We start from the raw sequence: 17,259 nt of genomic DNA, 5'->3' as shown, positions 1-17,259 counted from the left end.
GTTAAAGAATAATGTGTAATGCTCAGTTCTCAGCAAATGCCAAATTTTTATACAAGTTATTTTTTAGACAAAGGGTGGAAGGGGTAGTCAAAGAAGTTAAGATGGCAGCTTCAACTATATGGTCGCACCCACCAACTTAATTTTTTTTTACACCCCTGCACCCCCTTCAGATGCCTGTGCCTTCAGACATCTTCTCAGTTTCATAGGTCTTCATTTAAATTTATTTTATTTCAAACTGTTGTGGAAAAAAAAATACACACAATGAGGCCAAAGTTAGAGAAGAGGCCCCTGTTAATGCTAACTTTTGTTTTTCATCCCCCTCAAATTTAAATAATACACTCATATTAGGGATACATGGCAATATTTTTATTTATTTACTTGTTTATTTATTTATATTTTGAATTTAGACACTGCCCATCTCACAAGGAAATGACTATTTTGTTGCAGAGCCTTATTTGTTCTTTCTAGATTGTTTAAATTACAGCAGCTTAGTGATTTACTAATTTTAAAATGAAGAATGGTCTTTTAGAGCAGGAATAAAAAGCAGACTAATAAATAGTAGTACATATTTTTACTACTTTCTCCTCTTAGCCACATCAATACCTGTGTAGCACTAATCTAAGATCAATGTTGTTTTCCTAGCTTACTTTCCCTGCATATAAATAGAGAGTGTTTCTGGTGATATTTTTAGCTTTTCTGATAAAATGTTGCTTTTGTGAGAATTGATGAAGTAATTCTGTTCCCTGGGTTTTCATAAGACAATTGCCACATCAACTGGAAAATGGCATGATGATTGTGTCTGAAAAAGCCTACAAAATTAGAAATGGTCTGGGCTGGTAGCAGGTGCCCAGCTAGACATGGCACAGATTAACAGTGGAATATTTCAGCCCTTCCCACATGCCATATTTAATGCCTTCATTAATAATCTTCACAGAGGAGTCAGGCTTGTTAATGACATTTGCAGATGTTGCCAGAATTGGAAGGGCCACAGATATTAATGAAGACCACAGAAGAATATAAGAGGATATAATAAGAATAAGGAATCCATGAACTGAAATTTAAAACATCAGAAGGACTACACTCAATCCAAGGCCCCAAACTACACTATGGCTCGGAGGTTTGTTCCAAAACAATAATACAACTAGGTTTGCCAGTGTAGTCTCCTGAACTTGCAGGAAAATTCCTCATTAAGTAATGCATAGTATTAACCAAGGTATTCTAAGCCAGGAGAGCAGAAGTATAGAAGAGAAATGGGTGCCATAGCAGATACCTGCAATTCAGACCCATGAAATTTGTTTGTTTACCAACCACCAAAATCATATGTCTCTTGTGGATTTACAGTCATAAAAGCATCACAATAAAATTTAAAAGTAAGAATGCAATTTGAACAAAAAGAAAATAAACAATAATAAACTTTATGGTACAATGGCACCAATACACAACAGGCAACTTTAACACTCAAAGGTCCTGCAGAACTATGCTATTGTGGCAGATTTTTAAAAGGCCACCAACGTAAGTGCCATTCTGACTTCCAGAAGGAGGCTATTCCATGAAATAGGGAAGAATAAAGAATAGGGCTTGGAGCCCCTGCAAATCTTGCCTTTCATATATCGGGACCCTCAACAGCCCCAACTTACTGTTCTACCTGGAGGAGATACTCCTGCAAGTACCTAGGGGTCAAATCATGTTGGGTTTTAATGGTTAAAACCAATACTTTGAATTGTATCTGGAAGTGTAATCAGTCAATGTAGTGCCCCCAATATAGACACATGGGTATATTGTCTGTCACATATCAGCACATGGGCATTTGCCAGTTGCAGTTCCTGAGCAGTTTTCAAAGATGGCCCCATGCAAAACACATTGCAGTAGTCTATCTTAGTAGTGAAGCAGGGATAAGTTATCATCACCAAGTCATCTCCAGATAGAGTCACAACTGGTAGGCAGGCAAAGCCCTTCTAAGCCATGACCTCCATCTGCCATTCCAGAAGTAGCCATGCATCTAGGAAGATATCCAAGTCAATAAGTCCCTACCTTATTCTGTGTGACAACTCTTCAGATATTTGAAGATTGCCATCATATCTCCCATCAGTTGACTTGTATGTAAGTTAAACATACCCAGATCTTTTAACCATTTCTCAAAAGGCTTGGTTTCAATTTTTGCAGTTCTGACCTTTCTCCAATTCATCATTTTTTTTAAGTGGTGGTGGTCAGAACTAGACCAGGGTCCTCCAAATGGGGTCAGAGTAGAGCTGAGTGAAACAATTACTTTCTGTGATCTGGATTCTGTGCTCCTGTAAATGCGCCCCAAGGTAGCATTTGCTTTTTTAGCAACTGTATCACATTGCTGGCTTGCGTATAATTTGTGGATGACAAACATCCAAATCCTTTTCACATTGCTACTGCTAAGCCACATCTCCTCCATACTATATTTGTACCTTACATTTTTCCTAACCAGATGCAGAACTTTACATTTCTCCCTGTTAAATTCCCTCCTATTCATTTCAGCCCAGTAATCAAGCCTGCCTTGATCTTCTATCTTTCACCTTAAGTATTTGCCATACCTCACTGTTTTGTGTCATCTTCAAACTTTGTAAATGTCCCCTCATCTTTTTTTTTTTTTAATTTGTGCCTTCAAGTCAGCGTTGATTCATGGCGACTGCCTGGACAAGTCCCTACAGTTTCCTTGGCAAGATTTTGGAAGTGGTTTGCCATTGTCTTCTTCCTAAGGCTGAGAGAGAATGACTGGCCCAAGGTCACCCAGATGGCTTTGTGCCTAAGGTGGGACTAGAACTCATGGTCTCCTGGTTTCTAGTCTGGTGCTATAACCACTACACCAGATTACCCTCTGTCCCCTCAACTACCTCATTCAAATTATTGATAAAAATGTTGAACAGTGCAGAGTCCAGGACAGAGCTCTGTGGCATTCCACCAAATACTTTCCTTCAAGCTGAAGTGGAGCCATTTATGAACATTTTTGGGGTGTAGTTATTCTGTCAACTGTGTCCATCTAACAGTAGTACCATCTAGCCCATATTTTACCATTTAATGAGATACTCCGTCAAAGACTTTGCTGAGTTCCACACACCCCAAGTCTGTAGCACTCCCCTGATCTTTAAAGCTAGTAACTCTATCAATACTAGCTTATCTAATTTTATTAGTCGATACAACTGGCTATGACAAACCCATATTGTCTCCTATTAATTGTAGCATGCTTTTCCAAGTGCTCACCAATGTGCTTCATTTGTTCAAGACTGTCCAGCACAGACGACAAACTTTCAGGTCTGCAGTTTCCTAGGTCCTCCTCCTTCCCCTTTTTGAAGAAGGGAGTGACATTTGCTCTCCTACACTGTCCTAGGACCACACCAGTTCTTCAGGAGTTCTGACTTCTCACCATCACCCATTACCACTTCACTAGTTTCTCCTCACAATGGACCTATACTCCCTTTGGCTTTCCTTTTATTTCTAACAAACAAACTGTTTTGTTTTGTTTTTGTATCTTTCATAAATCTTAGTTCATTCTGAGCTTTAGCTTTTCTGGCTGTGTTCCTACTGTTTTTGGAAAGTATCTGGTATTCTTTGGTAAGATTCCCCTTCTCCCATTTCCTATACGTGTCGTTTTTTCTCTTCAAAATTTTAGAGACCTTTGCATGTATCCTTGCTGGCCTCTTTAGATTTTTCTTTCTTGTGGGGACTGTTTGCAATTGGGCCTTCAGTATTTCATTTTATAGAATTTTCCACCTTTCCCAGATGCTTTTATCCTCAAAAATTTGAAATCATTGGATTTGATCTTTCCTTTAAGTTCATCAGAAGATGCTCTTCTGAAGTCCAATATGTAAGGCTGAGTCATCTCAGTTCCTCCGCACCTGAATATCACAGAGTCAAGAATAAGAAAATCACTTTCACCCAAGATGCCTCCACAGTGAAGTGAGGATCAGACAAAGGCTGCATCACAGACATGTCCTCTAAAACTGGTTAATGGTATTTCTTTGTGCCACAGTTAGTGAGATGTACTTACAAGAATCCTTATTGCATCCTTTACCAGTTCAATCTGTCATCTTAAGTTTCACCTGCATTTCTGAAATCTCCAGAACGGGTACTTTTACTATTGTTAGATTTTTTTTGCCCCCCAGCTGTGGGTGAGAGCCAGTGACTCATGGAGTCAGAAATACAAGTACTGTCTCCTGAATGTCTGCCCTGTCCTTGACTTGCTAAACCAAAGTAATACAACACATTTGCCATGAAGCAATTAAACTTCAGGTTGGCTAGAAGTAAAGGTGATCTTCAGTGTTTACTAATCTTTGATTTGTATTTCACTCCTACATTGTCCATTGCTTAATGCCAAATACATTGTTTGATAAAAGATTTCATATTTCAACACAAAAGAAAGAATGATGATGATGATGATGATGGCTCTGTAAAATGCGCATGAGATTACAATGCATGGATATATTGGAGTAAAAATGTTCCCTAGCCCAAGTGACAGGAAGAACAAAATCCTCCATTTCTGTTGGAGTATAATCCTCATCATGCCCAATCAGCATGCAAATTTTTCTGGAAGTGGCTGGAAATGTTGTCCAATGCACCTGGAGGATATCGGGTTGGGGAAAGTTGGACTGGTGATAGGACAGTGGCCTATCAGATGTTGCTAAACCATGACTCCTAGCAATTTCAACCAGCTTTGCCAATGGTGAGAGATCCTGGGAACAATAGTTAAACAACACCTGAAGGGCCATAGATTTTCCATCAATAGGCTACAGAATGAGATAATTTTAGACATTAATCAAAGCAACAGATTGGGATTTTTTTCCCCACAAAACTGATTTCTATATGGCCTCCATATCTTCCACACTTAGTATGCTTTCCAAAATCCTTATGGGAAGGAGCAAGAAAGCAATTATTTTCAAGAAATTTAAAAAAAGTTGGAGGTGGGGATCTGAGAAAATACTAAAGCCTTCCTGAACATTTTATAAAGGTATTTTTGAGAGTGTTAAAGATGCTAATAATATTCTCTGGCTGTATAATATGGTCCCTATACTCCTGTGTAAGCTGTCTAGTTCAATTCTGGATACATTAAAATGGATAATTTCCATCAGTTGAAGAGACTTCACTTTAAAATATTGTGCAAGAAGTAATTCCACAGACCTTGCACCAAGCTGGGGTAAGCAATATCCATATATTGCCTGGTTCATAAATCCACTTCTTTTTATTTTTTATTTTACTAGGCTTATATGCCACTTCAGTCATGAATCTGAGCAGCTCATAGATCTCCAAAATGGTAAAAAGATTAAAAATAAGCATAACAATACAAACAGAACAACAATGTAACATTTCCCAAGAGCCAAGGAGCAACCATGGTCCATATTACCGATCACTCCCCAGGAAAGACAAAACAATACCTCAGACCTCAAAAGCCAACTGAAGCAACCCAGTCTTAACAGCTGGACAGAAACTAACAGAGTTGGGGCTCATCTGATATCAGGGATAATGCTATTTCAGAGGAGGGGTATAGGGTCTGAGAAGGCCCAACCATGGGATCCCTTTAGATAACACTCCCTAAAGATCAGGAGCTGAGGGAGCTTTCTCTTCCAGGTCTCAATGGACAGGCAGAGACCACTGGGAGAAGATGGTCCTGCCGGTATCCAGGCTGTGAGCCATGACAAGCATGAAAGGTGAAAACAAGGACTTTGCATTACACCCAGAGACAAACCAGTAACTAATACAGCTCCTTAAACAGAGGTGTTAGACAAGGGTGCGAGGGGTAGTCAAAGAAGTTAAGATGGCAGTGTCAGCTGTGTGGTCACAATCACTAACTTCATTTTTTTACACCCCATTTTCAGATGCCTCTGCCTTCAGACATCTCAGTTTCATAGGTCTTCATTACATTTATTTTACTTCAAACTCTTCTGGAAAAAAATACATGCAGTGAGGCCAAAGTTAGAGAAGAGACCCACTCAGATTTACCCAAAGAGGGTAAATTGGTTAGCACCCCAAACTTCTTGAGGTATTGCATTCTGGACTAGATGTACTTTCTGGTGGTCTTCAAGGGCAGACCCACACAGACCATGTTGCAATAATCTAGATAGGTGAGCAAGGCCTCCTAATCCAAGAAATCCTAAGCATCCTCTGGGAAACCAAAGGATTCATTAGTCGCCTAGGACCGACCAAGCAAATAGATCTATCCTCCCTGTGGAGTTTGATAGAACAACTCAATCCCATGTCAGTCAGTGATCTGGCCAAGACAATGAATGGAGGAGACTGTCCTCCTTCAAATCAAGTTGCAAGTTGCATGGTTATAACCATGTAACTTGATCTAAAGGAGAAGGATAGTCACCTCTGTTCATTGTCATGACTTTGTCATGTCATTGTCACAATGGCATGGATGCCACTGTGCAGTTGTGGGGAAACAACTCAGCTTGTCCCTAGAGACCAACTTTTCCACATAATAATTACCATGGCATCTTCTCTGTCCTGAGTTCATGGCCAATCCCAAACCCAGAATGGTTCATTTCCAAGGGGGGGTATACCCCCCTCTAATCTATATCTCAGTAATACAAGACAGATCTATCCTCTCATCCACAATAAGATTATGGACGAGGAGAGATTTATTACTGGCAGTCCTGGCATTAAATAGCAGCAGCCAGTTCTTGCCCTCTGTATACCTGGCCAGAAATTGTAAGTCATGCTACAATGGAGAAGATGAAATTAATGTCAACTGCCCTTTGGGTGATTTTTTATTAAGTGGAAGCCTCATAATATCTTCACGTAGGCACTTGGAAGCTATAATGATTAATGCTGCATAAGAAAAGTCTATTTCTCAAACAGTTCATTTGACTTTGGGACAGTATATGCAATGAAAAGCAATGGGTGTGCAAAAATGATCTGCTTTGTAAAATATGAGAAGGAAGCATGTTAAAAGGATAGAAACTTAAATATGAGACTTGCCTGTGCATGTTAATTGCGTCTCTCTCTCTCTCTCTCTCTCTCACACACACACACACACACACACACACACCCCTCTCACCCTTTTCTAAATCACTTCTGTTTTCCCAAGAGTTGGCACATGCTACTTGCTTCATTGGAGATGGCTTCTGCAGTGGCAGCCTAGCTAATAGGGGCTGACAGGAACTGTCTGGAGGGGGCATGGACTCTCTAAAGTTGACAGAAGCTTGTCAGAAAAGGCACTGAGGCACCTCCAGAATATATTCCCTTTGCCCACCATTCCAAAATGGAGTTCAAACATTTCCCCCCTCCAAAATTATACTATTTGATTTTCATAGGATCAAAAGGTAGCTTCTCAGATTCTTCTACCCTTCGCTCATGAAAGAGAATTTCAGAGGAAATTTCATGAGTAGAATACAGAATTCCTGCACTTCTGTAGTTATGAAATGGCCACGAAAGGTATGTGAACATCCTGTCTTTTATTGTAGAATCATCTCCCCAATGATCTGCAACCTCCTTATGCTTCACTGAAATCTCAAGAGAAGATACTATGACGGAATTCCTCCCTTTGAGGTTTTTTCAGCCATTGTCCTTTCAAAAGAGTTCTGCTCTTGAGAATTTGTTGTATAATTTCTCCTTCCCATGGAGAAATTCTGAAGTCATCCATCCAATCTGATGGAGAATTTTAAAAAGCCACCATTTGCAAGCAGTCTTTTCAGCAGTGTGCACCATTCTTCCCCTTGTGCACACATTCTCTCAATAGTCAATTGTGAGGAAGTACAACATTGAAAAGTGTGGTTCACAAACTGTGTATCTAGGTGAATATTTGCCAGCTAGAAACCTCCATTGTCCCCTCTGATAAGTGGCTGATACTCCGTATGTCTACCTATAAGACTGGAGACCAAGGTTCAACTAGTACATTTCTGTTTCTCTCTTTTCAGAATCCACACCTGGTATCCATGCATATTTAATTCTCTGTGTGCTGTTCTTCACTGTGAAGAGTGCCTCTTTTCATATTTGATGTCCCAGAAGCCTGTTTTGTTTGCCAAATACTGCTTCATCAGAGTTCTCCTCCCGAGCCTCCATTCCCTTTTTACATAGAACGGCTGTTTTTTGAAGACAGCCTTAGAAAAGGTCACTGTCTCTTTCATATTCTCTGCTCCTCACTGTGAGCCAGTGTGGCTCCTGCTCTGGCATTGGAAAAGGCCAAATGAGGAGGAGGGAAAGATGGAGTTCCAAATAATAGTATATAAGCAGGGAGAACTAGAAAAGAATAGCAAGGGAGATAAGCACAGTGAGAAGATGTTAAAAATAAAAAAGCTAATGGAGACAGAGTCTCTCTCTCTCACACACACATACACACATCTATCTATCTATCTATCTATCTATCTATCTCACAATGAAGCAGTAGGAGAGGAAGACAGCAAGAAACAAAGAATTGTTTTACAAACCATTATTGAAAAGGTGCCTGTTGGGCCCAAAGTAACTTGCTTGCCATCTGAATCTCACAGTTTCTGCCACATTTCAGACCAGAATGGGCATATGAGAAAAATGTGAAAATTACTTCATTTCAAGTGTGATGTGTGAATTGTAAATCTGCTCTAAAACAACTGGGAGAACAGAGTGCCCCTAACATTCAGTTGTTATCACATTGATCCCAAGTTCTATTATTGTATGAGAAGGGAAGTGGGTCATAGTTCTCACTCTGCTACCAACTGCAGAGACAAAACTTAGAGCTAACTCTGTCCTTCTAAACTAATTAGCAGACACAGGCAAATATTAATTTGTTTTCATTTACTAAAAGTTAACCTCGCCTACATCAAATAGCATCAGTTCAGATGTCAATCAGTAAAAACAAGAAATCAATTGAACCCTAAAGCATTCAGGACAAAACTGCATGAAAAGACAAGCTGTTGTGATGGCTCCTAAAGTCTAGGTGAATAGCCAGGTCTTTATTTAGCACTGAAATGACAATAATGTTGGTGATGGAGGCCGTGAGCTGCTTCATTTATATAACACCTATGGTCTGCATGAACCCCCAAAACTTTGACTGAATAAAACTTTAATTAAATGACTATACATATTGAACGTGCTGGAACTAATTTTCTTTTGCAGAAAGCACTGTTGCTTGGCTTTTATTGCATAGTAATGTTCTTCAGTAAGAAAGGATAGGAAGAAAATGACATGCTGAAACAAATTGAAGAGTTTTCAGAGGTACAACAGGCAGAACTAGCGATGCCACCTTGACACCTGGCTGAGACCTTAGGCTATGTATGCTATTTGGATTGTTCCAGTGCTGCTTTATAATGAGCACAACCTGATCAGGAGTCAAGACTTGTGTTTCATAAAATGGTATCACTTTTTACATAGTACTGCAACAGTTTGGAAAGAATAAGAGTGATAAGTACTTGAATGTTCCTAGTGGTTTCCTATGCATGTTACTAAGACACTAGACAATGCATTTGTGACCTTGTCGTATACCTATTGAGTAAATTGCTCCGTGCTTGCTAGTAACATCATGCAAGTAGGTATGCTTTGACCTAGAAGACTAAAAGCAGTTTGTCCTTACTTAACATTTAGAGTAGCCTCCCAAATATTGGATGACAATTCTCATAATCCCCAGCACATGTGGCTAATTCTATATTGCATGGGTCTCCCTAATCTTGAATAATTTGATGGCTCAGAAAACAGATAATGGCTTCTTAATGCTATATTCCAGAAGAGAGGGGATAAAATTTTGAATTAACCCTAATAGTTGGACTTTAGATTGGCACTGGCTATTTATTGGATCACTGTTCTTTTTCATATGTTATAGTCACATCTGGATTCCTGCTAACAAAGAACATTTTATCAAAATGAATACATGCAAACTTTTTAAAAATGAACTCCTTAACTGTCTTTATAAAGTTGTAGCTGTACTAGGATGGTCTCTTCCTTAGATCTCTACAGGAAGAAAAACATCCCTATATTAAAAGCTGTCACTTTAATGCCATCTTAATTACAAATCGGAAAGCTACAATATTTAAAAAAAATAGAAAACATCTGCCAGTGTTAGGAAAACTGATGGATCCTCCTTGCTCTGGCAAAGGAATGAGGTGATAATAAAGCTTTCAGATTTTACTACTGTTTGCATCAAATTGTTTTCAAGAACTGAGAATTAACAATATAATCAAGCAAAGAGTTGATGTGTCCATAAGGTTTTTATTTCACACTTTAAATGGCACCATTCAGATGGTGTTATTTTGCAAGCTCTTTAAAGCCAGTTAGTATATTTCACCTGACTGAAGCTCAATGTGTTTTTCATTCTGAAGCTACAAAGTCAGAAGTAAATCCCTTTAATGTAAATGAAATTTCAGTCCAAGTAACCAGTAGTTGACTAGTTGGTTTTAAGCTCCTCTGCATCAGACTTTACCTCTTTATCAGTGATCTTATTAAATACCTCTAGTCATCTTCACCTGGCTGTATCCCGACAATTTCATTGTTGAATACTTGAGATGAATTACATTGAGTTGAGAAGTATATGTCCCATGGAATTACTTTTTAAAACATACCAATGGATGTTTGCAAGTAGAAAAATATTTGGGATAGATTAATTATATATATTTTACTGGAAGAGATTTCATATGTAAGCACTCTTGCTTTCTGCTGAACTGTATTAATGGCATCCAAAAGCATTAAGCAGGTAACCCATTTTGTTGCAACATTCTTCCTTCCCCCAGAATTAGCTCATAAAATAATTTAAATTATTTGCACTAAACTTAAAATATGGCATAAAGTAATCATCCTAAAAAGGCATTGCAATTTTTTTTAGAAGAGCAATCTTAGACACGTTTATTACAAATAAATCCCACTTATTCCAGTGAGGCTTGGTCTCAGGTAAACGAGACTGAGCTTCCCCGCTGGGGCTTTCCCCAGATAAATTGTTATTGGACCTTCTGCCCTATACATCTCTACCTGGTATGAAACTTCTTACAAATTCCCTAAGGCAAACTTGGCACTCTTGATCTGTGTTGTACTAATATTCTCATTACCAGCCAGCAGGGATGATGAAGACAACTGTAGTAAAAGGCAACTGGAAGGCACCATGTTGGAGAACATTTTCATAGACTCTCTCATTCCATTTCATCTTTCCTGCCACTGGCTTCATGTAGTACTAAGGCTCACATCCACAATTCTCCCATTCATTTATGGTACCTGCCTGGCCATATAACTCTTACATAAAAGTTGTTGATTCAATCCCCATGCAATCATCCTTATGTTCTCTCACACCTTTTGTTTGCTTAGCTCTCGCATGTATGACCAAATATCATTTGCTATATGGGCAAGAAGGACTGGTGGATTTTGTCCTTCATCATTTATTATTCATTTACTTGTAAAGGACTAAATCAGGGGATTTTTAACTGTGTAAGACATACAATGGTTAAAATGATTTTACATCATTTATATCTTATTGATGAAAATTGGAGTCCCTGGAGTTAAGTATGATAAGTGATTAGATACATAAATGCCATCTCTCATCACTGGTATTATGTGAGTTGTTTTCTTCTCTTGCTGTGGCTTGATTTTTATAAACATCAAAGAAATGAGGCTACAAAAACCCAGAATGCTTTCATGAGCATTAAACCCATGCCTGTACATATATACTTTCATCTGTGAATACTCTAATTGTTCATGGAGCTCAGTTCCATGCACTTTTTTTTTTTTTCCAGAGAATCCTTTATTCCCAATTGCTGGAAAACAATGACATGGGAAAATGAGACAAAGAGGAAAGCACAAAATAATGTAGCTAATTATATAACAGAGGGCATAGAAAGGGGATTAGCTAGTGCCTCAGGGGGTTGTCACAGAATCCTAATCTTATCTCTCCCTCTCCCTTCCCCTCCCCTCCCTAGCCATTTGAAGTAATAGACTAGTTATAAATAGCTAATTAGTCAATTATACACTGCCCTACATGCAGCATCTTGTTAGATGAAATTCCCTGGACCCATCCAGTAGAGTGAGGTGTCTCAGAAGAAGATAGGGAAGTAAATGAGGGATTAGGAGTGTTACTGTTTGTTAAAAGGATTATTGAAATGCAAGGTACAATGGAGAACACAAGCACTATGATTAATTTAGAAAAAGGCACAATCCATTCTTATCATTGATCTACTGATCAACCTCTTAGCTTAGCAAAGTTAGAGAGCCAACCCACATTTGAACAATTTCTTTGAATCCTGATAATTTTAAAGAATACGTGCATAAAAAGAGCGTAATATTCAGTTGATCAGGATCCAACAGTAATAACAGGTAGGTACTAAAATACTATATTCATTAGGGGATTTTTTTTTCTAAATGTATAACTGCCTAAACAGAAGCTTTCTTTAAACCATATCCATGATATAGAATGTATTTCAATTTAAAAATGTCAGGTATTTTTGATTTACTTTAACATTTTGGATCTTGAAAACTAAAAATAGGAAGTGCCTCCTGTATCTTAGATATTGCAGACATTTATGAGAATCTATTTATAAGAACAGATATAACAGGAACAGCCTGGCTGGATCAACCATTAGACTAAATGTATTATTGTAACATAATTCAAAGCTGCATATCTATTGTAAGTTTTCTAGCTGCCTCCTTCTCCCCCCCTCCCCCCATTCAGGATTTCTTTCTATATTGTTACCTTCCTTTCTCTACTTCTTCTGGTCTTACTACCATATTTTCCTTGTTTCCCCTTGTTTCTTTTCTTTTTCCATCTTCAACCTCTGCTCCTGTGGGGTGATCTGTCCCTCCCTCCCTGGCCCTGGTCCCTCTCTCAGGCATGCGAATATTGGTGAATTTGCTCTTGGACACACTGCCCATGCTGGGGAATGTTCTGCTTCTCTGCTTCTTTGTCTTCTTCATCTTTGGGATCATCGGTGTGCAGCTGTGGGCTGGTCTACTGAGAAACCGCTGTTTCATGGAAGAGAACTTGACAATGTGAGTGCTCAGGAAATGATTCTCTCTTTCCTTTTCATGTTTCTGAAGCCTCTGTCCTCCCTCAATTTCTTTGAGCTTTGATATTGAGCTAATTCCAGTCCCTAACTCCCTCTTCCTTGTGTACAAAATCTAAAAGTTCCATCTGCTTCTTGAAAGGGACCTGTGAGGATGTTGAAATTACTGCTGTATGATTATGTATGCCATCAACAAGAAAATTCAAAGATTGTTATAAAATCAAAGATATTGGAGAGAACCATGTGGTCTATCTAGTCCAATTCTCTGCTTGATGCAGAAAATCCAGACAGAGAACATGGATTTCTGGCCTCTGTTCTTCAGTGAAGGAGAATCCACAACTTCAAGTATATGCTTACATGTTCAAACTATTATAATTTATTAACATTTGCATGTATATTTTTAAAAATATATTCTTTATTAAAATTTGTATATATATATTTTTAAACAACTGACTATTGGAATTACCTGCCTTTCCCACCCAGTGCCCTTGATGGATGTTGGACTATTCACTGCTATTGTCCTCCAGAATGATCTGTCAATTCTAAGAACTGTAGTGCAACACATTTGAAGGGAATCAGGTTAGGTAAGACTGCATAGTAAACAACCACACCCTCTCTCATTTCTCCCTTTCAGGTTTTGCTCAATAGATTCTCATATGTTTCCCCACATTCGTTCCCACTATTGAAACAGATGATATATGATACTGGGTGGTAACTTCAAGGAGAACTGTGGTGCTAACCTTTCTGTTTCCCTGTCTGGATCTCCAAGGTGTTGGCACTTGCAGATTCTTAACTCTTCCTCTCTGTAATTTTACACAGTGGTAGAAGTCTAGCCTATGGTACAAGTATGTAGTTTTAAATTTTGCTTTGCCCAAAGGCTATTTCATATTATGATTCATATCATATCAAGAATTGCTGCCAACATGGACTTCCTAATGATGTACCTTTATGGTACATATTTATAAAGCATTTGTAGCATTTTAATGCATTTCCTGTGGTTTTTCTGCCCTCTTACTGTACATAGTAAGTAACAAACATGCACTTGTTGAATTCACATTACATTTTAAAGCATTATAGTATACATCTGAAGCAATATCATGAGTAAAGAAGCATATTGTAAAATGGGTAAACTCGTTTAAAATTGCGCTACAATATTTTTAGATCATTCATTCATTCCATTTTAATTTTTACATATTTTTATTTTTGTGAGCTTACTTCTCCTATTCCAAGTTTGGATTCAATATTGTCGGAAGTATTGCTATCAGATGTTGAGAAATAAGTATGCTTAATGATTCCATATGCTGGCATGATACCAGATTACCCATTTGCTCTAGGAAGCATCTGCTGTCTATTTTAATTCTAACTATGTCACAAGTCTTCCACTCAAGGAAAAAATGGATGAGAACATACTCTTTCTTTGGCCTTTTTCAACGTCTCTTCCCTAGTGTGCGGAAATTGGATTTTGCTTGGGGCTATAATTCACTTCAGATCATCCTCTAAACTATTGGTCTGGGTCATCTTGAATGAGCCACAAACTTTTGGTTTCCTTCTCCATATCATACTTTGCTATGACACCTGAACAAACAAATAGTAGTTAGCATTTCTTCTCCAACCAATAATTACAAACTAACCCTGTTCTAGAGTTCAGGCTGAAACACAGAGGGGAAGCTGAACCACACATGCTAATCCCATTTCCAGGTTTCCCATACCTTCAACTCCCAAATTTTCTGAGCTGAATAAGAAGAGTAAAAAAGGAGATCCTTCATTCATTCTGTTGAGTACCTGCCCAAGGTTCCTGGTTGCAAGGGGTCATCTAAATGCATTGAGCTGAACACAGGAAGAAGGAATCTTCTTTCAGTCCTTTTGCTCTATGGTACTGAGAAAACTAATGGTAGAGCTGTCAAAAAGAGAATAATAAAGTTAGTTTCCACTCTGTTTTTAACACTTGGAGAAGACTTTCTGATTAGGAATCTACTGCTTTCTAATTCTGGGTTGGAGAGCAAGCATTGACCACAATAGAAAATTATGGCTTTAGTGTTCTATGGGGAATGTGGTGACAAACAAGTGTGCAGCTGTGAAACTGGATCTTAAACTGGATCTTGTAATTAATATAAGCATTTTACTCATATTGTTCTTATTAATATTTCTAATCCAGCCAATATCTCTGAATGTATAACATTATTAATCCTCTGCTTCACTAGATCATTTTTTATTTTTTTTTGCTGCAGTAGATGATTGTAAAGCTTTTTTGATCGAGTGGCCTAGACAGTGTCCACAGGTATTATTAACTATAATATTTGCCATGACAATTTTGTTCATGTGTTCTTTCAGACAAGGTAACATCACTCTTCCTCCCTATTATCAACCTGAGGAGGACGATGAAATGCCCTTCATCTGTTCACTGTCAGGCGATAATGGTATCATGGGCTGTCAAGAGATACCGCCCCTGAAAGAACGGGGTCACGAATGCTGCTTGGACAAGGATGACTACTTCTACTATACCTCGGTCAGGCAGGAGTTCAACGTCAGTGGCATGTGCGTTAACTGGAACCAGTATTACAATGAGTGTCGTACAGGCAATGCCAATCCACACAAAGGGGCAATCAACTTTGATAATATTGGCTATGCATGGATTGTTATATTCCAGGTAATCTGAGTCAGGTTATCTAAGCTTTCTACTCATTCCAAAGATGAGGTCCCCACAACACCTTTTCAAGAGTGATCTATCCAGGGCCAGCCCAAGATACTTTGTTTCCTGCGGCAAAGAACAGAAATGGGCCTGTTTGCTTAATTTTATTTGAATGCTGGCAGTGTCTATCTCAAGTGACAGATATTGAGAACTGTGGTTTATTTCAGGAGAGTGGCATGAAGCAGTCCTATGCCTCTAAGCCAGGGATGCACAGCCTTTTGGCAAAGGCAGCTACACTTTGGTCTGCCAAGAGCTGCACTCCCCAGTAGGCAGAACCATGACAAAGAAGGAGATGATGAAAAATAAAATCTAAAATGAGAAAAATAAGAAGTTAAAACTCAAATAGAATTAAGACATTAAATTAAGGAAGCTGATACAATTACTCCTCATGATATTTAAAATGTTCTGACAAAATTTGTGGGGATCACACCCAATCCTTTGCAACACTATGTGAAGCTCTGGGGGCACAAGTCACCTTGCCTTAACATACTATAAAATATAGTTTGAAGACATTATTTCTTACCAATGTCCAAATGAGAGTTACTTGCTCTCCAGTTGGCTTCTGTTTATGGAACTGGGGAAGGAATTTTAGCCCTAACTTCATACAGCAGATACCTTGGACTGGATGTTGGCAAGAGAACAGTGTGCTGTGTCATGCCTGAGGTTAGGAAGTCAGTGTAGGAGTTCAGAACAGATTATATTACAAACATAATTCTATTCTCTAAAACAGATGAATAACCAGAGGAGTTATTCTTAAAAGGTTAGCAATGGAAATGTAATAAAAAATGGACAGACACCTAGATGTATGCAGTATTCCTAACCACAATGATGCCCAAATGATCAAATGTACAGTATGGCATGATATCACAACACAAGCTCTGCCCTTGTACTTGCATCACAATGTCCCATGCAAACACCTAAGTGTGGGTGGTGGTGATTGCATCATAAAGTAGATTTCATCACTCCTCCCCCTGCCCCCAGTTCCTAGGGACAGGAGTTGAAGCCAAGTCTGCTGTTCAGAGTGAAGAATATAGCTTGGAACAATTTATACATAGAGTCAGCCAGATTCCTTGGAACACACAGTCCTGGTGGACTGAAGAACTATGGTATGCTCATAATAGGAGTGATAGTATTGCAACCTAGTAGAGATTAGGTTAATAATTCCTCCTCAACTGAGACCTACCTTAGTAGTGCAGAGAAAAATGCACCCAAAATCTAATCCCAGAATCCAAGGTGCTTTATCTTCAAGAGAAAAGGGGGACTCTGAGGAGTAGGGAGATGCGATGACATGGGATGTCTTATTTACCTATTAAGTCTAGAAGGTGTTGCTCCTAACAACTTTCTTGTGACAACTTTTTTACCTGATTTTAAATTATTTCTCAACCTATCAGCAGGTCTTTGGAATTCAAGTTAACTGCAGCCAGGAGTTAACTATATGCCTGTTGATCATCTGTTCCCATTAAATTGCAATAAGCCTAACAGGGAATATAGAATCATAGTTGTCATCTATGTATGTAATCCAATTAAACTGAATATATTTTTATTTATTATAAAATATTATTTATTAAAACCCATTGGTTTTAAATAATGAAATAACTTCTGATTCTCTGCCACTGAGGCTGAGTCATACTAGTTTTAATTTAATACAACCTTCTGCAA

The 17,259-nt window shown here is 38.5% G+C and overlaps 1 protein-coding gene across 2 annotated transcripts in view; it reads left to right on the top strand.

Moving 5' to 3' along the window:
* CACNA1I (calcium voltage-gated channel subunit alpha1 I) overlaps positions 1-17,259 on the top strand; it is a 297,225-nt gene that overhangs the window by 191,173 nt on the left and 88,793 nt on the right. For both annotated transcript variants that reach the window (XM_088141549.1, XM_088141550.1), the window contains 2 exons: positions 12,738-12,897; positions 15,243-15,558. In XM_088141549.1, the coding sequence (XP_087997675.1) occupies positions 12,738-12,897; positions 15,243-15,558 (476 nt within the window). The remainder of the gene's footprint in view (positions 1-12,737; positions 12,898-15,242; positions 15,559-17,259) is intronic.

The sequence above is a fragment of the Python bivittatus genome, unplaced genomic scaffold (genome assembly GCF_059951505.1).
Source record: "Python bivittatus isolate LINGU-HERP-01145 unplaced genomic scaffold, Pbiv_v1 ctg000330_np1212, whole genome shotgun sequence".
Classification (NCBI taxonomy): Eukaryota; Metazoa; Chordata; class Lepidosauria; order Squamata; family Pythonidae; genus Python; species Python bivittatus.
Note: the sequence above shows the minus strand (reverse complement) of the source record. Positions and strands in the feature narration are given on the sequence as shown.